Below are 24,581 nucleotides of genomic sequence, written 5' to 3'. Positions count from 1 at the left end.
CGTCTACTGACTGTCCCCTCCATCTACTAACTGTACACACTATGTACTGACTGTCCCCTCCGTCTCCTGACTGTCCCCTCCGTCTCCTGACTGTCCCCTCCGTCTCCTGACTGTCCCCTCCGTCTCCTGACTGTCCCCTCCGTCTCCTGACTGTAACCTCCATCTACTGACTGTCCCCTCCATCTAATGACTGTACTTACATCTGCTGATTGTAATCAACTTATCTGACTGTGCTCTACATATATTGACTGTAGCTCCATATACTGACTGTAATTTCCATATACTGGCTGTACACATATACTGATTGTATTCTCCATATACTGGCTGTACACACCATATAATGACTGTAAATACCGTATAATGACTATAACCTCCATCTACTGACTGGACTTGCCATCTGACTGTACTTACATCTGCTGACTGTAATCAACATATCTGACTGTACTCTCCATTTACTGATTATACACACCATATACTGATTTTACTCTACATATACTGACTGTAACCTCCATACACTGACTGTACACACCGTATACTGACTTTAATCGCCATATACTGAGTGTACACACATACTGATTGTATTCTCCATATACTGGCTATACACAACGTATAATGACTGTACACATGTCTACTGACTGTACTCTCCGTATACTGACTGTACCCTCCATATACTGACTGTAATCACCATATACTGACTACACACCGTATACTGACTGGAATTTCCATATACTAAGTGTACACATCATATACTGATTGTATTCTCCATATACTGGCTGTAAACTTCATATGCTGACTGTACATACCGTATAATGACTGTAATCTCCATATACTGACACATTATATACCGATTGTACTGTCAATATACTGGCTGTAAGTTTCATAGACTGACTGTACGCACTGTATACTGACTGTGCACGGCTCATGTGATTATATACCACATCACAAGTTATATGCTTTATTTCTGCGCAATGACTTGTATAGAACAACCGCCCCTTCAGCTCTGAGCTTCTAATGGTGTGAATAGTACCGTATATTTAACTGTGCATTTTTACTTGTTACCCTTTTTGTGTGGGTGGTGGTTTTCTTTTTCTTTTAATGACAGTGTACAGTATATGAACTGAGATAACCCCTCATAATGAGCACAGCAGGTGAACAGACCCGGGAACTCAGCACAGAGATGGTGGAAACCCCTCATAATGGGAACAGCAAGTGTACAGACCCGGGAACTCAGCACAGGGATGGTGGGAAGTCCTCCTATTGGGAACAGCAGGTGTACAGACCCGGGAACTCAGCGCAGAGATGGTGGGAACCCCTCTTAATGGGCACAGCCGGTGTACAGATCTGGGGACTCCGCACAGGGATGGAGGGAACCCCTCATATTGGGAACAGCAGGTGTACAGACCTGGGAACTCAGCACAGGGATGGTGGGAACCCCTAATAATGGGCACAGCGGGTGTACAGACCTGGGGACTCAGCACAGGGATGGTTGGAACCCCTTATAATGGGAACAGCAGGTGTACAGATCCAAGAACTTAGCACAGGGATGGTGGAAACCCCTCATAATGGGCACACCAGTTGTTCAGATCTGGGAACAGAGCACCTCCGCAATGACCCTCTGAATGCATTTGTGACGGCATATTGTACAGCAACTGACGCGGGAATGGGGCGGGAATGGATAATTCTGTCATTGGGGACAAAGTCTGTGTGGTGGGGGGCAATGAGATTCACAGACATTGTTCAGTAACCTGAGTTTTGTTGCCTTTGCAGTGGATGAGTGATTGTCAAGCCGTGGCGCAGCAGGGAGAGTATGCAGGACGCAGAGGGCCCCGGGGATGGACCCTCAGATGTCCCTGTCTATGGTGAGCATAGTATACTTCAGAAGTCCATTCGCTGGCTCTTGGGGGGAGTTATGCAAATATTAACCACTTAAGGACTAGGCTTCTTCTGGCACTTTTTGTTCACATGTAACAATCTTTTTTTTCATGTCTGCCAGCAGATGTCCTCCAGCCAGGAAATGAGGCGGGCTCTATCTGACTCTCTGCAGCTTTTAATGCACATTGTGAGAAACTTACAGTGTGCAGTGAAATCAGAGTAAGTAATTTCAGTCCAGGAGAGGAGTGTGTGCAGCTGCACAAGACTGAGGGGAAGGCTGGAGGGCAGATTTAACCAATTCAATACCGGCACTTTTACACCTTCCTGCCCAGGCCAGTTTTCAGGTTTCAGCGCTCTCACAATTTGAATGACAATTGCGCGGTCATACAACACTGTACCCAAACTAAAATTTTATAATTTTCTTCACACAACTAGAGCTTTTTTTTGGTGGTATTTAATCACCGCTGGGGTTTTTATTTTTTGCTAAATTAACAAAAAAAGACCAAAGATTTTGAAAAAAAAAAAGTTTTTCTTTGTTTCTGTTATAAAAGTTTGCAAATAAATAATTGTTCTTCATAAATTTAGGCCGAGATGTATTCTGCTACATGTCTTTGGTGAAAATAACCCAAATTAGGATGTATTTCTTAGTTTGTAGGAAAGTTATAGAGTTCACAAACTATGGGATAGATCTGAATATTGATCAATCCTGAAGTACTGACAGCCAATCTAATTTCTTGAGGTCCAAGAATGTCAGGACGGTACAGATATCCCCCAAATGTCAGGACAGTACAGATTTCCCCCAAATGTCAGGACAGTACAGATCTCCCCCAAATGTCAGAACAGTACAGATATCCCCCAAATGTCAGGACAGTACAGATCTCCCCCAAATGTCAGGACAGTACAGATCTCCCCCAAATGTCAGGACAGTACAGATCTCCCCCAAATGTCAGGACAGTACAGATATCCCCCAAATGTCAGGACAGTACAGATATCCCCCAAATGACCCCTTTTTGCAGAGTAGACAGTCCGATGTACTTCATAAGAGGCATGGCGAGTTTTTTGAAGTTGTATCTTTTTTGTCATTTTTCGGAAAATGAAAAAATTAGTTTCACTGTTTTTTTGGGTTTTTTTACATACTGTCACCAGTGCAGTACAGCGTCATCATATAACTGGCATGGCGGTGATCAGGGACACTGACTGGTGACAGTATGAAAAAAAAAAAAAAATTATAATTTTTTTTTAAGATTTTTTTTTCATATTTCACTATGACCAAAGTAGTACAATGTTACCATAGTAACATTGTACTACTTTGGGGAAGTGATCAGTATTTTTTTTTTACACAATTTGCTTATAGCAAAGAATTACTTTGCTATAAGCAAGCATTTACCTGAATGAAATCGATTCATTCAGGGTTTGTTTTTTTTTTTTTTTGTGCTTAGCTGTGATTTGGCCACAGCTAATCACATGACATGTGCATGTGATTAGCTGTGACCATTCACAGCTAGGCAGTAGTATACAATGGATGGCATGAATGAAGCCATCCATTGTTTACAACTGTCATGTGACCTGCTGTGATTGGTCACAGCAGGTCACATGGTACCGGTAACGGGGCCGATACTCAGATCTGTCATCAGCCGTGTCCGAGGTACACAGCCGGTGACGGATCGCACCACTGCGCCGCTCTGCAGGAGCGCAATCTGCGCATGTGCGGGAGGACGCCACATGGCGTCCACCCGAAACGCTGATGGCATTTGCCGCCCGCCATTCGGCCATAGGGCGGGTGGCAAATGGTTAAAGAGACCCTGTCACTCCTTTAAATGCCTCCCGCCTGCCATATAAGGTAATGACGGGTGGGTGGTGGTTCTCTCGTTCTGGGAGAACGTTATATGACGTCCTCCTACTCTAACCGCGCGTGCGCACAGCGCAACTATCGGTGGTGCACTGTGTCCCTGGGACACAGCGGATCACCGATCAATGGAAAGAGCTGAAGATGTCGGCTCGGTCATGTGATGAGCTGTAAATAAGGAAATGCCGGTTATCGGCAGTCCTCTCCTCACGAGCTGTCACGCTGACAGCTCATTAGGAGAACTAGTAATTCCTCAGAGGGGACATGTACACTGATCATCATTGCACTAATGATGATGATCAGTGTGCCCTGAAGATCAGTGTAGCCCCATCAATGCCACCTGCCAATGCCCATCAATGCCACCTGCCAGTGCCTATCAGTGCCACATCAATGCCACATATCAGTGCCTACCAGTGCACATCAATGCCACATATCAGGGTCCATCTGAGCTGCCTTTCAGTGCCAGCCAGTGCTACCTATCAATGCCAGTCAATGCTGTCTATCAGTGCTGCCTATCAGTGTGCAATAGTGCCCGTCAGTGCTGCCTATCAGTGCCACCTAACAGTGCCAGTCTGTAATGGAACCGTCCCAGCCTGCGCTGAGTACTTCTATTAGGATACCACTTCCCTGTCCGAACACCGACCACAGACAGCACAGCAGACCACACAAGACTAGACGACACCAGTCTTGAAGTGAACCAGGAAATAGACTAATTTATTTTAACACAGATACAAGATATATAAATTCAAGGGAACAACCCCCCCTCCCTGCATAATGACACAGGGCGGGGCAATCTACCTTTAGTAACAAGAGACACACCAACAGACAGTCCCATCGGGAGGGAGGGCTGCTGGAAACACCCCCTACCAAGCCAATACACAAACACGTACATCCCATATTAGTTTGCTCCCAAGCATGGGATGCATCCACATGGCATTACACAATCAACAACCCCCCAGCCCAATATTAGGACAGATCACTTTGTACCCCTAACAGGCACAGGGTGACTTACACATAATAGGGATATAGGGAGTGGAGACAGGGGTCTCCCCACCTCTCCAAAGTGAGCTGGGTTCCATGGGCCCCCCACCCAAAGTGACTCCTGTCACACAGTCAGTGCCACCTATCAGTGCCAGTCGGTGCTGCCTATCAGTTCCACTTATCAGTGTCATATTTGAGTGCTGCCTTTCAGTGCCCATCAGTGATGCCTGTCAATGCACATCAGTGCCACCTACCAGTGCCTCCTCATCAGTGCCCATCTGTGCCGCCTATCAGTGCCCATCGCTGCAGCCTCATTAGTGCACATCAGTGAAGGAGAAAAATCACTTATTTACAATTTTTTTTTTCACAATTTTCAGTTGTTTTTTGTTTGTTTAGCACAAAATAAAAAACCCCAGAGGTGATTAAATACCCCCAAAAGAAAGCTCTATCTGTCTCAAAGAAATTATAAAAATTTCATCTGGGTACAGCATTGCATGACCGCGCAATTGTCATTCAAAGTGCGACAGTGCTTAAAGCTGAAAATTGGCCTGGGCAGGAAGGGGGTATAAGTGCCCGGTAGGCGAGGGGTTGATAAATATTGCACCTGCCGTTGTATGCACCTCTTCATCCCTTTGTGTCTTCCACCTTCCCTCTGTTCCAGTTTTACAGACTGCTTAGCGTTTGATACTTCTGGGGATGCCTGTGTCCTGCGACCCATACCATGATTCTTTCCTCCAGTCCCTAAATCAGCACAGGACTCATCAACACTGTAGGGGCCAGAGGATGGAGCCAAAGGGCATGGTGCTGGACATGCGTAGCTGACACTGCCGGAACAGGGAAGAGGTAGGAGAAATGGGCCTCTTGAGCAGTCAGTTCTTCTACAGAAGGGGTGGGCAACTGCGGCCCTCCAACTGTTGCGGAACTACAAGTCCCACCATTCTTATGCCTCTGGGAGTCATGATTTAAACTCAGTCTTGCAGTGCTTCATGGGACATGTAGTTCAACAGCAGCTGGAGGGCCGCAGTTGCCCACCCCTGTACTACAAGGAGCTTCAAGTATGCTTTTTTTCTACTATCCGGGTTAGTTTTATCCTTTTTCGCACACATGTTAAAATCAGCATTATTTTGCTAGAAAATTACTTAGAACCCCCAAATACTGTATATATTTTCAGACATCTGAGGCCCTGGAGAATAGAATGGTGGCTATTGCAATTTTTATACAACATGATATTTGCGCAGCCGTTTAGCATTTAAAAAAATATTTTTAGTGCACACAAACCAGATAGAATACCTTATTACGCTGATAAAATATATAAAAGGATATTGTTGTGAGTAAATAGATACCAAACTGTCAAGATTTTAAATTGCACACACACGGTACCTAAAGTCACCCATAAGTGACCCTTTAAAAGCCTTTACAGGTTGTCCTATTGGAGTAAATTGTGAATGATGGTGGTGTCATTTGTCCCCCCTTCATATTACCCGCCACAGTGGTGTCCTCTGTCCCCCCCCCCCCCACAGCGGTGTCCTCTGTCCCTCCTTCACTTTACCCCCCACAGTGGTGTCCTCTGTCCCCCCCTTCACATTACCCCCCACAGCAGTGTCCTCTGTCCCCCCTTCTATTACCCCCCAGCGGTGTCCTCTGTCCCCCCTTCTATTACCCCCCAGCGGTGTCCTCTGTCCCCCCTTCTATTACCCCACAGTGGTGTCCTCTGTCCCCCCTTCTATTACCCCACAGTGGTGTCCTCTGTCCCCCCTTCTATTACCCCACAGCGGTGTCCTCTGTCCCCCCTTCTATTACCCACACAGCGGTTTCCTCTGTCCCCCCTTCTATTACCCCCCATAGCGGTGTCCTCTGTCCCCCCTTCACATTACCCCCCACAGCGGTGTCCTCTGTCCCCCCTTCACATTACCCCCCACAGCGGTGTCCTCTGTCCCCCCTTCACATTACCCCCCACAGCGGTGTCCTCTGTCCCCCCTTCACATTACCCCCACAGCGGTGTCCTCTGTCCCCCCCTTCACATTACCCCCCCCCCCACAGCTGTGTCCTCTGTCCTCCCCTTCACATTACCCCCCCTTCACATTACCCCCCACAGCGGTGTCCTCTGTCCCCCCTTCTATTACCCCACAGCGGTTTCCTCTGTCCCTCCTTCTATTACCCACACAGCGGTGTCCTCTGCCCCCCCTTCACATCACCCCCCACAGCGGTGTCCTCTGCCCCCCCCCTTCACATTACCCCCCACAGCGGTATCCTCTGTCCCCCCTTCACATTACCCCCCACAGCGGTGTCCTCTGTCCCTCCTTAACATTACCCCCCACAGCGGTGTCCTCTGTCCCTCCTTAACATTACCCCCCACAGCGGTGCCTTCTGTCCCTCCTTAACATTACCCCCCACAGTGGTGCCTTCTGTCCCTCCTTAACATTACCCCCCACAGCGGTGCCTTCTGTCCCTCCTTAACATTACCCCCCACAGTGGTGCCTTCTGTCCCTCCCCTTCACATTACCCCCACAGCGGTGTCCTCTGCCCCCCCCCACAGTGGTGTCCTCTGTCCCTCCCTTCACATTACTCCCTCTAAAGCAGTGTCCTCTGTCCCCCCTTTGCATACTGCCCCCACAGCGGTATCTCCTGTCCCCCCCTTCACATTGCTGCCCCGACAGCGGTGTCCTCTGTCCCCCCTCCACATCACATTCCCCCACAGCAGTGTCCTTTGTCCCCCCCTTCACATTACCCCTTCTAAAGCAGTGTCCTCTGCCCCCACAGCGGTATCTTTTGTCCCCTCCTTCACATTACTGTCCCCACAGCGGTGTCCTCTGTCCCCCCCTTTACATTACTGTCCCCACAGCGGTGTCCTCTGTCCCCACCTTTACATTACTGTCCCCACAGCGGTGTCCTCTGTCCCCCCCTTTACATTACTGTCCCCACAGCGGTGTCCTCTGTCCCTTCCTTCACATTACTGTCCTCCCAGCGGTGTCCTTGGCCCCCCTAAACATTATTGCCCCCACAGCGGTGTCCTTGGTCCCCCTTAACATTACTGCTCCCACAGTCCTCTGTATTCCCCCTTTACATGTGCCCCCCTTCACCTTACCCCCCCCACAGCAATGTAATCTGTCCCCCGACTCACATTACCACCCCACAGCAGTGTTCTCTGTCCCCCCTTCACATTACTGACCCCATAGCAGTGTTCCCTTTCCCCCCCTTCACATTACCCCCCCCCCCCCCCCCCACAGCGGTGTCCTCTGTCTTCCCCCTTTACATGTGCCCCCCTTCACATTACCCCCCACTGATGTCCAATCGCATGTTTGTGTGATGACTCCTTCACATTGCAGCTCCCTTCCTTTTAAATCACAATCCCATTCTTTCATCAGATCCTCTGTCCCCCTCGGCATATCACAGTTCCCCCTTCACATCACCGTTTCCCCTTTACAGCAGTGTCCTCAGCCCACCTTCACATCATTCTGCAGAAGCTTGGGGGGAAAAGCCAGCTTCTGAATGGAAGGACTTCTGCGGTCCAGATAAGACAGTAACTCGGTCCGGATTTGGACCTCATGCTGCCATTTAGTGATGCCATTTAGAGACAGTCTGGAAGTAGACAGGTCCTGATGTTCTCTTTGTACAGAAACAATACCTGCTATGGGTGCATCTTGTTTTAAAGATAAACTCCAGCAATACTTTTCTTTCTCCACACTTGCAGCAAATCCTGTCCTGTGTTGAAACAAAATACTCTCAATTCTCTGCAAAACTTACATCTCCATATGGTAACCCTTTAAAGATGAAGATGAGCCCCCTTCATTTTCTGTCTGATGGGCCTCAGTCGTTCCCTCTCTTGCTGATTCATGCAGTCTTTAACCTGCCTCTCACAGCTGTCAGTTATTTTTGCTCTTCATCATCTTTAGGGGTGGCGTCCATTATCGTTAGAGATGTAAAATTTCTGGAAGATTTTGAAGACATGAGAGAAAAAAAAAAACGTTTTTTTTTTTTTTTTACCTGTGTGCTTTTTTTTCAAGAAAAATGGAAATTTTCAGAAAAAATTTAAAAGAAAATTCAGGGTGCAGTAGTTGTACCAATTGAAAACAATTTAGGAAGAGAGATCTCTTGATGTTGGCACCATCTTTTCCTATGATTAAGTCACTGATTACGTGACGAAACGCGTCGGGGGGTCACTAGACGTCATGACGCCCAGAAGTGTGAGTTTGGCTATTTTAGACACTGCTCCAGAAATATGCATTTTTAAGGGGACAATATACTATTGGGATGGAAATGTAAACAAGCAATCAATCTAGTGCAATGGATATTACAAGTGCATTGTACTTGTGAGTGTTTTTAATCTTCTTTTAATAAACAATATCAAGTTACTCTGGTACTGCACCATGAAATCTTTTATTTGTTTCATTTTTTGCATTGATTTGGCTGGAGTCTTGCAGTCTTAACCCCTTGACGCCGACGTCACATAAATATGCCACCTCACAGAACTGGGATTTTTTCAGTTTTTTCCATATTTGCGTACCTGTCTTTCTGCTGGGAGCGTGCCGCACGGCGCAAAGCACAAAGACCGCGGTATAGATGAATCAGAGTAACTTGCGAGCCACAGGTGTGATAATTACTAGAGGATCGCAAACATGAAACACATAACTACAACTGTGTTGGAAATATCTACAAATATATGTTGCGCTCCTAAATACTTCTCAATAAATAATAATTAAATTATTACCATTAAATTAATTCAAATAATGATACAAATAACTAATAAAAGTGTATAAATACCAAAAAATATTTAAATAGATAGTTTAAACTAATCAATCTCCTCCAAATAAATATCAAAATAATTCCACATGAAATACTCCTCTAAAAAATGTTTTTACCTAGTGCTCATAAATCATCTATTAGTGACATGATGTACTTACTAATACCCTCAATTTCATTTAAATTCATAATACCCTCATTTAATATAATACAAATAGTAAACCAATATTAAATATAATATTATATTAAATGAGGGTATTATGAATTTAAATGAAATTGAGGGTATTAGTAAGTACATCATGTCACTAATAGATGATTTATGAGCACTAGGTAAAAACATTTTTTAGTGGAGTATTTCATGTGGAATTATTTTGATATTTATATGGAGGAGATTGATTAGTTTAAACTATCTATTTAAATATTTTTTGGTATTTATACACTTTTATTAGTTATTTGTATCATAATTTGAATTAATTTAATGGTAATAATTTAATTATTATTTATTGAGAAGTATTTAGGAGCGCAACATATATTTGTAGACAAAGACCGCGGTGTCACTGAGAGCACTGGGTCCCGTTTTAACGATCAGGACCCGGGACTCCCAATTCCTGGTCACATGATCGCTGTGATAGCCTCTCATTGGCTATCACAGTGATCAGTCACTGTACAGCCCGGACCCTTTTTTTCTCTTTATGAGTGGAGGAGAGAGATACATTGTATCTTTCTAACTCCTGGCATAGAGGGGAAAAAACTATTGTTTCTAGGCTGTACTACGGGTACAAACAACAAATAACATACACATATATGGTATCGCTGCGATCATCAAGAGCTGGAGAATTTATTTTGGGTTGTTCTTTGGTGGTAGGTTATGGTAGTAACAAGAAACACACAGCTAAATAAAAAAAAATGATTTTTTTTTTTACTATTTTGGGACAGTTTTCCAGGAATTATCCATTACCATTTACCACCAAATGAAAGCCCAATTTGTCCTGAAAAAAACGCGGTATAATCCAACTGGATGTACAAAGTAGTTTTGATGATATGTACAGTTTTACTAACACATGCCAACATTGCAAAATTGTGCTTAGGCATTTGGATTTGTTTTACACTTAGGCGTGAAGGGGTTAAAGTGACACTTACCTATTACAAGTGAATTGGAGGAATATTGCCAGTTATTACACCCAGAGTGTTGGGAAAGCGTGTTTGACCTTACCATTGTGCGGGTCAAACCTTGAGGAGAGCGGTAGCATTGGAAGACGATGGTTCGCTGTGGTGAAGCACATCAGCAACTTTATATTGAGCACGCATGATATATGCATGTCACAAAACACGATATTTCGAAGAAAGAAATTTCTCACTGGATTTTCTGGGACTTTTTATGAATTCTGCATTTGTTTATATTAGTTTAATATATATGCATTTTTGATAGTATTTATGAAGTTTACAGGGGGAATATGAATTATTCAGCTCTGTATTTATAAGGCAGGTTGGGATTCATTGCACTTTATTTATTTATTTCAGGTACTCATATAGCGCCGTCAATTTACGCAGCACTTTACATATATATTGTACATTCACATCAGTCCCTAACCCTCACGGGGCGTACAATCTAAGGTCCCTAACTCACATTCATACATACACATACTAGGGACAATTTAGACAGGAGCCAATTAACCTACCAGCATGTCTTTGGAATGTGGGAGGAAATCGGAGTACCCGGCGGAGGAAACCCACGCAGTCACAGGGAGAACATGCAAACTCCAGGCAGGTGGTGACATGGCTGGGATTCGAACCAACGACCCGAGTACTGCCAGATGGAAGTGCTAACCATTTAGCCACTGTGCTGCCCGGTGATCTATTCTATTATCTATTCATATCATCAGTTATATTACTAATTGTGTTTTATGCATTTACATGCGTTTTGTCTTTTTTATAAGAAAAAAAACAAATATTGCACATTTATATTGGATTATACACATTTTAGTTGCGCTACACTTTTTTATATTTATGCATTTTCAGTTATTGATAATGCTGACCCAGAAGCATATATTGCTCTATGAAGAGCTTGGTGAATGTTGTCCTGATTTTCTAGGTGTCATTTTCTCTATAAATGAAGGGATTGTGTGTTTTTGTGAGGCTGTGTTTTGTAACACTTTCTTCCTTGAAGATGCTGCTGGTAAAGAAACATTTTGTGATGATCCAGAAACAGTGTTTCTGGAATGAGAACTCTGAAACTTCTCAAACTGTCATTCTTTCCCTCATCATTTCATTTTATAAAGTATTTTTTAATGTCTTTAGGGCACCTGTGGCATGCCAGGATGTGTTTTGTCATCCTTGTAGCATTTGGAAAAGAATATTTCTTCTCACAATATTTGCAAGCTTTGCTCTAAACAGAAATTGCACTGTGAAAATGTTTCCAAACTCTAGATGTTTGTCTCACCATTTTACTGAGAGGAAGAAAATAAAAAAAAATACTGACCAGACTATAAGTAAATGTGATGGTGGAGAACATTAATAGGAATCATTTAAAGGTTAACTAATTTGTCAAAAAATTTACCCTTATCTGTCAATTAAGGCTGAGAGGACAGAAACTATCATCTACTGTATCCCAACAATCACCCAACTTTAGGTGGTACTAGATGAAACCGCATTCAAACTCAACTGGAACTTTTCCCCTGTATTGCCCCCTACTGGCTGAAGTGCCTATTTATCTTGTTTGGAACTGCATTGAGAAGTACAGTGTTACTTGAATTGTATTCCAGGGGTTGCTTGTCTGCAGATGAGAGAACGTACAATAATTTAAGACTTTACAGACCTTAAGTCTCAGAAATCTTTCATCAAGGTTTTCATGTTATATAGTTTGAATACCATGTCATAGATATATTATTTATTGTTGTAAAAGAACATATTCCAAACTTCTTTAACCGTTTCAATACCGTGCAATTTTACACCTTCCTGCCCAGGCCATTTTTCAGGTTTCAGCGCTCTCACACTTTGAATGACAATTGCGCGGTCATACAACATTGTACCCAAACTAAAATTTTATAATTTTCTTCACACAACTAGAGCTTTCTTTTGGTGGTATTTAATCACTGCTGGGGTTTTTATTTTTTGCTAAATTAACAAAAAAAGACCAAAAATTTTGAAAAAAAAAACACATTTTTCTTTGTTTCTGTTATAAAAGTTTACAAATAAATAATTGTTCTTCGTAAATTTAGGCCGAGATGTATTCTGCTACATGTCTTTGGTGAAAATAACCCAAATTAGGATGTATTTTTTAGTTTGTAGGAAAGTTATAGAGTTCACAAACTATGGGATATATCTGAATATTGATCAATCCTGAAGTACTGACAGCCAATCTAATATCTTGAGGTCCAAGAATGTCAGAACAGTACAGATATCCCCCAAATGACCCCTTTTTGCAGAGTAGACAGTCCGACGTACTTCATAAGAGGCATGGCGAGTTTTTTGAAGTTGTATTTTTTTGTCATAATTTTTCGGAAAATGAAAAAATTAAAAAAATTATTTTCACTATTTTTTTTTTACATACTGTCACCAGTGCAGTACAGCGTCATCATATAACTGGCATGGCGGTGAACAGCGACACTGACTGGTGACAGTATGAAAAAAATATATATATTTTTTTTTTATTATTATTTTTTTTTTATTATTATTATTATATTTAATTTTTTATTACATTTTTTAAAATTTTTTTTAAATTTTTTTTTCATATTTTACTATGACCAAAATAGTACAATGTTACCATAGTAACACTGTACTACTTTGGGGAAGTGATCAGTATTTTTTTTTTTTTTTTACACAATTTGCTATAAGCAAGCATTTACCTGAATGAAATGGATTCATTCAGCTTTTTTTTTTTTTTTGTGCTTAGCTGTGATTTGGTCACAGCTAATCACATGACATGTGCATGTGATTAGCTGTGACCATTCACAGCTAGGCACTAGTATACAATGGATGGCATCATGAATGAAGCCATCCATTGTATACAACTGTCATGTGACCTGCTGTGATTGGTCACAGCAGGTCACATGGTACCGGCAACGGGAGTCGGTACTCGGATCTGTCATCGGCCGTGTCCGAGGTGCACGGGCGGTGACAGATCGCACTGCTGCGTCGCTCTGCAACCGCGCAAACCGCGCATGTGCGGGAGCACGCCAAATGGCGTGCACCCGAAATACAGGAGCACATTTCAAGCCGCCAAACGGCCATTGGCCGGGCGGCTAATGGTTAAATCATTTTTTCCTGAACCCCCCCCAAAAAAAAAAATGGGTTTGAGGAAAAAACTATTTTTTCCCAATGTTTCTGTTTTTTTTTTTTTTTTCCAGGCCTTCCTATCTCTAGTTATCATACTTCTATTCCAGAGCATTATTTAAAAAAAATGCATCTTTAGCCTGCCTTTAGACACGCAGAGCTGTGGTACAGACTTTAGCTGTGAAATCTGATGATCAGTTGCAAAGACCATTAGGAAAGAACATTTTTTTCTGGGAGTATGCCTCTGGAAATTTTGAATTAATTTGTTCCTTCTGGTCATAAGAATCGTGAAAGTAACGATCATTTCTAGGACAGGCTGCTTGAGCTGCCGAGTGGGACAAAATGGCAGGCTGCAACATTGACGTTTCAGCTGATGAGTTGAAGGCTCATGCAAAAGAGAAAGATAAAACAAACAACAATAGAGGACCGGCCTGCCCTGAGACATCCAGTGGGTCGACAAATTCCACCGGCCAAATGTTCCAATCTCAAAAGAGCACCAGCACAAAAACCAAGCCTTTTCCATGCAAGGTGTGTGGGAAATGCTTCAGCCATAAATCTCATTTTCATCAATCCCCTCTCCTCCTGATCCATACTGTTGTTCACCTGCCTCACGCAGCTATTGGTTTTCTCCACATCATCATTTTTGCTCTTCATCATGTGTAGGCATGATCTTTAGGGCTGGCTCCAGTCACCGTACTGCTGTTCCAGAGCGTTCTTTAAAGGAACACATCTCTGGCATCCCTTTAGACATGCATACCTGTTAGACACTGTATAGTACAGACGCTTTGCATTCTGCTGATCAGTTGCTTGATTGTACAACGGATTATACAACTGATCAGCAGATTGCACAGATAAAGCCTGCAGCATCCAATGGCCAACTAGGAGGAGTATGCACATCCAAAGGGATGCCAAGGATGTGTTCTTTCATATATTGCTAAAGGAAGGGTGCTGTGATGTAGACTGCCGGCCCCTGTCACCAAACTTGATCCTACTACGAGAGGCCAGCAAAAAAGACAGTGATGATGTCAAAGAAATAATTTGATGGTCAAGTCTAGAAGATTGAAGTGAAGGTATTGTATGCACACATTCCACTTCAGCTTTAATTTGATAAACCACAACTATGTTGCTGTTTGGTTCCTTCTTCTCTATATAAAAGGAAATGATTGTCTTGTAGAGAGATGGAAAATGCACGTGTGTGTGTATGTGTGGGAAGTAGTAAGAAGTGCTTCTGACACTAGGAAATACTTGTAGCTTCTCTCACAGATCTGCTTTAGACTAATGTTAGTGCTAAAGTAATTATCGGTTGTTTTTTTTTTTTTTCAGAGTCTAAAGGAATAGATGGAGCCCCAAGAACAGCACCCTCCCTGTGCCAGGAGAAGAGTAATACCAAGAAGAGCTCAGCAGATACCCCCAGGCGTCGGAGAAAGCCCACCAAAACACATCGCAACCCAAGCAGCAGCTCTCCGGAACGACTATCTGTGAACATTTTGAATGAATTTGTTCCTTCTGGTCAGGATAATGACACAAGTAACGATGATTCCTCCAACAGGCTGCCTGAGCTGCTGAGTGTGGACGGAATGGCAGCCCACAACAATGATCTTTCAGTGGGCGAGTTGAAGGTTCACGCAGGGGAGAAGAATGAAACAAACAACAATGGAGAACAAGAGTCCCCTGAGTGCCCTGTACCATCCTGTGGGTCACGTTTTTCCACTAGCCGAATGTTCCGATCTCAGAAGGGGACCAGCACAAAAGCCAAGCCCTTCTTGTGCACAGTGTGTGGGAAATGGTTCAGCCAGAAATCTCTGCTCATCCAGCATCACCGAAACCACACCGGGGAACGTCCCTACCCATGCATGGAGTGCAGCAAAAGTTTCACTTCATGTTCTCTGCTCATTCGTCACCAGAAGATTCACACCGGTGAAAAACCCTTCGCCTGTTTGGACTGCAGCAAACGTTTCAGCGAAAGTTCCCAGCTAGTCCGCCACCAACGAACTCACACCGGAGAGCGACCGTACACATGTATAGAGTGCGGCAAGAGCTTCAGCGAGAGCTCCAAGCTAGTCATCCACCAGCGCACTCACACTGGCGAACGGCCATATTCCTGCAGTGACTGCGGCAAGAGCTTCAGCGTGCGCTCGCACCTTATTACACACCAGAGGACTCATACGGGTGAGCGCCCCTACACATGTAACCAGTGTGGCAAGAGCTTCAGCGAGAGCTCCAAGCTGGTAATGCATCAACGTATTCACACCGGTGAGCGCCCTTACACATGTGCCACCTGTGGCAAAAGCTTTAGCCAGCGCTCCGTCCTGGTCACCCACCAACGTATACACACAGGCGAAAAGCCCTACACCTGCCCCGACTGCGGCAAATGTTTTATTGACAAGGTCGGCTGCGACCGGCACCGTGTTACACATAGCAACGAAAAGCCTTTCCAGTGCCCCCTTTGTGGCAAGAACTTCAGTCGCAACTCCGACTACAACAAACATCAACGTACCCATACTGGAGAAAGGCCATATGCTTGTCTGCAGTGCGGCAAAAATTTCAGCTGGAGTTACCAGCTTGTCCGCCATCAGCGCGTCCATACTGGTGAAAAGCCTTACACCTGTATTGAATGTGGGCAGAGCTTCTGCTGGAGCTACCAATTGGCCACTCATCAGAAGTCCCACACGGCAGAAAACTCCTTCATGTAAATACACTGTTTATGGGAGCAATTAAACAGTGCCCATCTGGGCTTAATGTGGTCATATCACAGAAGAGTTGGGTAATTGTCCATTGTGTACCCAATATCCAGTTATACCATAGGGATGGTTCCTATCTCATGCCCAAATTCCCCATCTTATCCATGAATGGCTGGACTGTTGTCCATCTTGTGTTCGATATCCAGTCACGAACATACTGTTTAGTGCAATAGCGGAATGGGGTTGACCTGCATGCAACATTCTGTGTTGTATTGCAGATCACAGATCTTGTGGTGTTGTCATAATACTTGGTGACCCTTTTCATTAAAAGGAATGTTTACATACAGATGGCAACCAAGGGTCTTGAAGACCTGCCACTTGAAGCCCAAATGTAGTGGTATCCATGCCAAGCCAATGTATCTTGCCATGTTATATTCACATTTGTGGATAGAAATAGAGGAAGCATCTCCTTGTTTTTGGCCTGTTAATGCTCTCAGAAGCCTCTCATCTACCTGCGGGGACTGTGAGCACAGCTTGCTTTAGAAGAGCCATGACATGAATGTGTACAGGCTGTGCGAGGAGCAACAAGGATGATATTGTAATCAGTGGACAAAAGTTGGCCATATGCTAGTACAATTTACAAAAACATTTTTTTCAGTGCTTTCTAATGGTTAAAACATTTCTTGTGGTTAGTGGAGTTAGAACAATCACTTTTGACCATCCATTTGAGAAAATTTGAAGGAACGAGATGGATAGAAGGACTTAAATTTAACTGGTAATGATAATGACAATGATATTGTAATGTGTAGGTTCTAGGCACAAAAGGAACCTGTTTGAAGAGAAGTTTAAGAAACAGCTGCTGCAAATACTGTAGCTGCTGACTTTGAAAAATCAGGTACTTACCAGTGCCCCCGGGGTCCATCGCTGCGACTATAGCGGAAACGGGAGTGGGTACTGATAAAAAATGGTACATGCTCTTCCCAAGAAACCTTCAACTCAGTTCCAAGCTGAAGGAGGGAGCGAACCAGCGGGCCTTCACTTTTTGAGTGAAGCACCACTTTATTATGGCTGGGATTCCATTGCAGTAGTAGGTCTGGACATAATTTTACAAACTTCCAAACAAAATTAGTTGACTCAATGGCGCGTTCGTGTGCTCTTAAGAACAGTTCCAGATTTTTCAATGCAAACGTTCAAACATAAGTTCACTGGTGTATGGCCAGCTTTGGACTCCTTCGTAGACCATCAAAGTGTCTGTTGTTTAGCTTGCCAAATTGGCAGCTGTCTAGTGTTGTATTAGTAAATACAGATCTGGACATAAACCAATCAGATTTTTTTGCCATCTTTGTGAGGTTTCTCTGTTGCACTACATTTCACAGAAGGTTTGCATCCAGATATTAACCAATGCAAGACTAGTGTTAGGTCTGATGGCCCTGCACAGTGCGAGAGTCTGTTGGACAGCCCATACTGTGTAGTCATTTCTTGATGTCCCTGATATTCCAGGGTGAATACCATCTTATTAAGTGTAGTTTTCATCCTTGACACATTTGGGTAATGCAGACAGCTCAGGTACCCGAATGGCAGAGCGTCAGGGCTTAATCCGTTCACATTAATTGAGCCAATTTTGGACTATGGATAAAGTGTATTGCATGAGCTGAAGCTTTGCCCCATTACAAAACTTATGACTTTGCCACACGCTGGATCATTTGTCGTTTGTCCAAGTCTAATGCTACCCACTGAAATGCGGCATTGTGATGTCACAGTTGGAGGGGCATGTGCTTTAAATACTAAAACTTTCAGACTGGTACCCAGGACTATAAAATTATTTTTCTGATCTGTCATCTTTAGCCCTCGACTGGATATTTGATAAAGTTTGATCAGCGCCATTTGTTGAAAAGGTTTCAGCATTCACGGGAGAGATCAGAAAGGGCGTCATGGATGTGGCTGGATGGAGAAGTGGCAACTGTAGAAAGATTATGCTAAGAAAGAAAAGAAGAAAAAATTGTTTGTGTTTGCTGTGTTGTTCAGATGTCAGTGTTCCCATCCAGCAATGGGGGCTGCCACTGTGCGACTTCCTGAAGCTCGGTGTTGGTCCAGGGTGCAGTCAGTAAGTTGCACAATGCTGTAGACCTGCGTTCTGTACCAGATTTTGCATCACTACATTAGTCCAGCCACATATTTCTCCAAAGCTGGATATGAGCCTCAGCTGTTCCAGATTATAGTTGCCTTGACAGGTTTTCTTTAAGGCTGCCAATCAGAAAGCATCTGCCATAGTTTAAAAAGCAATCTGCATGAAGAGAGATCAGTGTTGGTTGCTGTGAGTTAAGCATTGCTCTTTGCCTTATTAACAAAAGGGCCCCAGTGTTGCGCTGTGTTTTACCCACCTCTTATGTTTCTGTTGGGAAAGAGGTCCGTGAGGTTCATGATAAACGTTCAGTCCATCCAAAACTGATTTCAGGAATAGGTGGAGCCCAGGAGCCAAATCACCTTTTTTATACCTCTTATTTATATCCCTACTTTTTTTTACATTTCAATAGTTCCTAGCTGTGTTCCTGGCTCCTTTGGGGTGGCTGGTCCCTCTATGCCATTAAATCATCCAGGAACTCCAATAGAGCCCAGTAGAGCTACAATATATCTAAACCCCAAAACAAAAATGCCATATATTGCAGCTTACCAGTCCTTAGCTTTGGTGTTTGCATTAGTTTTCTTTTCCCTGGTGTTTTAATTCCTTTCTTTTTCCCTGGGGGTCCTGCCAGTTCCTTTCTGTAAGGTTTACCTGCTCAGGTAAACCTTACAGAATGCATTTCCCATATAGCAGTCACCTTTTTCTTAAGGCTGGCATTCATATTGATACTTGGATGCCCCAGGACTTAAAGTGCAGTGCTTTATTTGCAGAACTGGGATGCTCCCCAGCAACTTTAAGAAAGAGAGAATTCATGCACCATGTCAGATGGCTTCATGATGCAGAAAAGGTTCAAGACAGGTATCGTATACTGGAGAGACCAAGGCTAATGACTGGCAGCACAGCAAGCATGCAGTGGTCAGTACTGGCTAGAATTGGGCAGAGGCAGTGTTTGTTAGCCAAGCAAGGGTCGCGGCCGGCAACAATCAGTAGCTTATCTTTTATCCAGGCAAGGGTCAGATGGCAATCAGTAGCTTATCCTTTATCCAGGCAAGGGTCAGATGGCAATCAGTAGCTTATCCTTTATCCAGGCAAGGGTCAGATGGCAATCAGTAGCTTATCTTTTATCCAGGCAAGGGTCAGATGGCAATCAGTAGCTTATCTTTTATCCAGGCAAGGTTCAGATGGCAATCAGTAGCTTATGCTTTATCCAGGCAAGGGTCAGATGGCAATCAGTAGCTTATCCTTTATCCAGGCAAGGGTCATGGCAGGCAACAATCAGTAGCTTATCCTTTATCCAGGCAAGGGTCAGATGGCAATCAGTAGCTTATCCTTTATCCAGGCAAGGGTCAGATGGCAATCAGGAGCTTATCCTTTATCAAGGCAAAGCTCAGGGCAGGTAGCAATCAGTAGCATATGCATTATGCACGCAAGGGTCAGGGCAGGCAGCAATCTAAAGACTAATCTGTTCTCCAGGCTAAACTTTTACCTTTTAATTTAATCTGTGAGCGATACGTTTCCTGTCCAATGGCAACAATGTTTGCTCACTATATTTTATCAATGGAAGGGGAGTGTTGTGATTCTAGGCTGCTCTTCCAGTTTGTACTCTCCTACTCACCATAACACAGGAGGGAGAGGTTCTGTATTCCAGAAGACAACTGATAAGTTTGATAACTTTGTTTGGGATTTGAGGTCAGGATATAGGAAGTTGGAAATACAGTGAATCTATAGGTATGTTTCTGTAATTGCAGAAACTGTACGTAGCCCAGTAAAAAAGAAAACCAAAGCAGTTACCCTACCTAAGGGCTGGAAAAATATATTACATTTTTTGTTCCTGGGTTTAGGTGTACTTTCTTTTCAGCATCCACCAACAACTGAAATGTCTGTTCTGGGTTGACTGACTCTAAAAGGGTAGTGGTGTATGTACATGATAGTGTATTGCTTTCGTTGTGTATTGTGCGTCAAGTTCATGCGGTCCCAATTTTCATTATTTTATTAATGACACTTTTCTCTGATGAAGAAGAGATGCTCAGCACTTAGAATGTCTGTACCTTATTACTGTCTATTTCTTTTATAAAAAAAATATTGTGAAATTGTTCCTGAACTTATCTCTATTTATAACAAATGTATATCTCTGTATGTTATCTGTGTGAATGATGTGAGGGCAGTGGGGGAGGGTGTAGTTTTTCCCAAGGGGAACGCTTGAAATAATTTTGATATCTTAGGGGACACCTGCTTGTTCCCTTACATTGGGGATCAGTGGAAAAGTGACCCCTTACATTGGTGGCCAATGGAAAAATGCCCCTGTCACCAACACTGCTGGTCATTGGAGAAGTGACCCCATATATTACCGATTAGTGGAAAAATGCCTCTTTCCCCCATCATTGCCTTTATTACATTGGCGCTCATTGCAAGTGATCAGTCTGCCACTGCTCACTACTCAAGAACCATCTCTGGAGGTACACTTGGCTTCAATGGAATCCTAATTGAAAAAGGCTAGTTTAGAGGAACCTGGTCACTAGGGGTTGGATTCAGAAGCGCAGAAGTGGAAGATACATAATGAAAATTGAGAGACATTCTTCTCTCACCCCTCTCACCAGGGCTTTCATTGCACACACTGTTCATTTCTGTCAAAGTGAACCCCCTCAATAGTTGTGAAATACAACGTTTCTGCACCTAGTACCTAAGATTCTGTATTCATAGGTCTCCTTGAGGAGGACCTGGAGGGGGGCAGAGGTAGTGGAGTAACTTCAAGAATTGACTCCTGCTCAGTGCTGGAGTGACTTCTCATGGGTTCCAAAGAGAAGGCCTTGTACTATCATTCTTACCTACAGGAAGTTAACAAAAGCCTGGGTGTGAGGTGTTTTTATGGGGGTTTTTTTCTTGTTTTTCTACTATTTTTCCCCAGCCACCATTCCTTAATGGGGAGTTGGGGGGTCTACAAAAGATTTTGAATTTTCATTCAGGGTTCCCTTTAAGACCAGACTGCAAGCCTTCTCGTATCCATGCATTCTAAAATATGCTCACCTTCTTTTCCATACGTACACTACAGTGCAGGAAAAATTCTGTGTGGTGAGGATGCCTTCAGAAATAGTGAAATTAATGAATTGTTTCAAATAGCAAAAACCTAAAGCAAATCAACACTTTATTATGTCCACATATTGCCTTTAAAGTATCATCGATTCTCCTAGGTATGCATGCAGTTAAGGATTTTGCTGACATGTCCACTTACAAAGAAATGAAGGGTCTATACATTTTATCAAATGTGTAGTTTAAATGATATCAAAAATCCAGAAAAAACACAATACAAATGGTATAAACTGAGTTGTAGTTCAGTGTGTAAAATAAGTATTTGATCCCTACCAAACAACAATAATTCTGGCTCCCACAGACTGGCTATGTGATCAAGTGGTACACAGATTAGTCCTGTCAATTTATGAAGGTGCAACTAACGACAACTCGTTATGTGCATAAAGGACACCTGTCCACAGAATCTCTTCCATTCAAACCTCACCAAAGAGGACCAAAGAGCTGTCAAAGAGGGTCAGGGACAAGAGTGTAGAGCAGTACAAGGCTGGAATTATCTAAAAGACCATCAGCAAGAAGCTTGATGAAAAGGAGACAACTGTTGGAGTAATTATTTGCAAATGGAAGAAATACAAAATAACCATCAATCGCCCTTGGTCTGGAGCTCTATGCACAATTTCACCTCATGGGGTAAGGATGATCATGAGAAGTGAAGGGATCAGCCCAAAACTACACAGGAGGAGCTTGTGAATGATCTCAAGGCAATTGGATCCACAGTCACCGAACAAACCATTGGTAACAAAATACTCTGCCATGGATTGAAATCCTGCAGCGCCTGCAAGGTCTCCCTGCTCAAGAAGGCACATGTACAGGCCTGTCTGAATCATTTAGATGTTCATTGGCAACCTTCAGAGAAGGATTGGGAGAAAGTGCTGTGGTCAGATAAGACCAAAATTGAGCTCTTTGGCATTAACTCAACTTGCTGTGTTTGGAGGAGGAAAAATTCTGACTATGACCCCAAGAACACAGAGGTGGAAACATTATGCTTTTGGGGCTGTTTTTCTGCTAAAGATACAGGCTGACTTTGCCGCATTGAGGGGCCAATAGACAGGGCCATGTATTGTATTGTAAAATCTTGGATGAGAATCTTCTTCCCTCAGCCAAAACACTGAAGATGGGTCTTCCAGCATGACAATGATCCAAAACACTGCCAAGGTAGCAAAGCAGTGGCTCAAGAAGAAGCACCTTAATCCTATAGAAAATGTATGGAGGGAGCTGAAAGTTCGATTTGCCAAGCAACAGCCAAGGAACCTTAAGAATTTAGAGAAGATCTTTAAAGAATAGTGGGCCAAAATCCCTCCTGAGATGTGTGCAAACCTGGTAACCAACTACAAGAAACCTCTTACCTCTGTGCTTGGCAACAAGGGTTTCTCCACCAAGTACTAAGTCATGTTTTGCTTGGGGATCAAATACTTATTTTGCTCACTGAACTGCAACTCAGTTTATAACATTTGCATTATGTGTTTTTTCTGGATTTTTAGTGGATATTCTGTCATTTAAAATACACCTATGATAGACCCTTCATTTCTTTATAAGTGGGCAAACTTGCAAAATCTGCAGGGGATGAAATAATTATTTTCCCCACTGTATAGCAAATAGGTGCTAATGATTTACAAGATAACATGTAGGTTAAAATAAAATCAGTAAATCAAAGACAATCTGCTCTGCAAGAATTAAGCTAGATGAGGAAAAGACATGATCTACTAACCAGTTGATGTTGCTGACCATTCAATGTAAAAGATTAACACAATGGCAAGACTGGGCACAGCAGCAGAACAGAGGCTGGTCTTTCTGCATCAAAAAGGTCTCTCAAAGGCAGATATTTTGAAGGATGACGTGTTTCAAATGTGGTGCCCAAGCGTGTCCGAAGAAGCATGAAAAAACAGCCAACATGGAGGTCCAAAAACTCAGTGGTTGGCCAAGGAAACTCAATGCAACAGATGAAAGAAGTATCATGCTGACTTCCTTTCAAAATTAGAAGATGTCTAGTGGCACCATTAGCTCAGACCTGGCAGAAACCAGTGGGACCATGATACACCCATCTGTAGTCCAGAATAGTTTAATCAGAAGTGGTCCTAACAGAAGACTTGTGGCTAGAAAGCCATACTCCCGACATGAAAGGCCAAGCAACTTGCATACTTATCGAAACACAAGTACTGTGTAGAAAATGGCAACAGGCACTCTGAACTGATTAAGCTTAAATATTTGGCTGTAACCTGGCTGGATCTGGGGGGGGTTCTGCCTCCCAAAATTAAGTTGTCTCCCCCCAGGGATTGTGCCTGGCCTGCTGATCTCCTCTCCTCATCCCTACACTCAGGGTCATGCAAGAGCGAGCAGCCTTGTGCAGTGAACAGTAAAGTGAAAGTCTGGACAGAAGAAAAGACAGCGACAGAGAGCCAGGAGGCGGTGCGGGCTGAGCTGTGCTCTCCCTCTTCCTGTCAGAATAGCATTCCTCTACACAGCAGATGACATGGGATAGCTCTTACATCAGACTCTACATGGATTATACCTGTCCCCTATCCACACGTCCTACTGCCAGAAGGTGGGCAGCCCTTGGAGGAGATGGGCGGGTAATCAAGCAGTGCAGAGTCTGATCCTGTGTCATCTATTGTGATAGTGATCCTATGTCATCTACTGTATGAGGGATTTCTGGGGAAAAAGGGGGTTGTACTGGGAACACAATGGGGGCACAACTGTGCTCAGGATGAGAGGTTTGTAGAAGAGAGGGAATGGGGATCTGTGCTGGGATGGGTAATTGGGAAAGGGGGGGGGGGTCTGTTCTAAGAGGGGGGATTAGGGGGAGGAATTGGGCTAAGATGGGGGATTTGTCCTAGGAGGGGGGACTGGGAGGAAGAATTTGCTAAGATGGAGAATTTGTGCTAGGAGGGGGAGAGGTATTTGGCCAAAGAGGAGGGATGGGGGGCAGTGATTTGAGAATTTGAGGTAGGGGGATTTGGGGATTTTTGCTAAAAAGGGGAATTGG

The 24,581-nt window shown here is 43.5% G+C and overlaps 1 protein-coding gene across 3 annotated transcripts in view; it reads left to right on the top strand.

Moving 5' to 3' along the window:
* The window catches only part of LOC149449519 (uncharacterized), a 22,256-nt gene extending 1,652 nt beyond the window's left edge, over positions 1–20,604 (top strand). The window contains exons 2-4 of one of the 3 annotated variants that reach the window (XR_016315395.1): positions 1,768–1,859; positions 15,035–19,812; positions 19,854–20,604. Coding sequence is in view for 2 of the 3 variants with exons in the window: in XM_089693142.1 (XP_089549268.1) it covers positions 1,808–1,859; positions 15,035–16,404 (1,422 nt within the window). In the remaining variant the exon portion in view is untranslated. Of the gene's footprint in view, positions 1–1,767; positions 1,860–1,996; positions 2,092–15,034 lie in introns of all 3 variants that reach the window. The other 2 variants (XM_089693143.1, XM_089693142.1) reach the window with 2 other exon arrangements.
* Positions 20,605–24,581: the final 3,977 nt, after the last annotated feature.

The sequence above is a fragment of the Staurois parvus genome, unplaced genomic scaffold (genome assembly GCF_062004578.1).
Source record: "Staurois parvus isolate SC_StPar_1 unplaced genomic scaffold, SC_StPar_1.0 ptg000615l, whole genome shotgun sequence".
Lineage (NCBI taxonomy): Eukaryota > Metazoa > Chordata > Amphibia > Anura > Ranidae > Staurois > Staurois parvus.
Note: the sequence above shows the minus strand (reverse complement) of the source record. Positions and strands in the feature narration are given on the sequence as shown.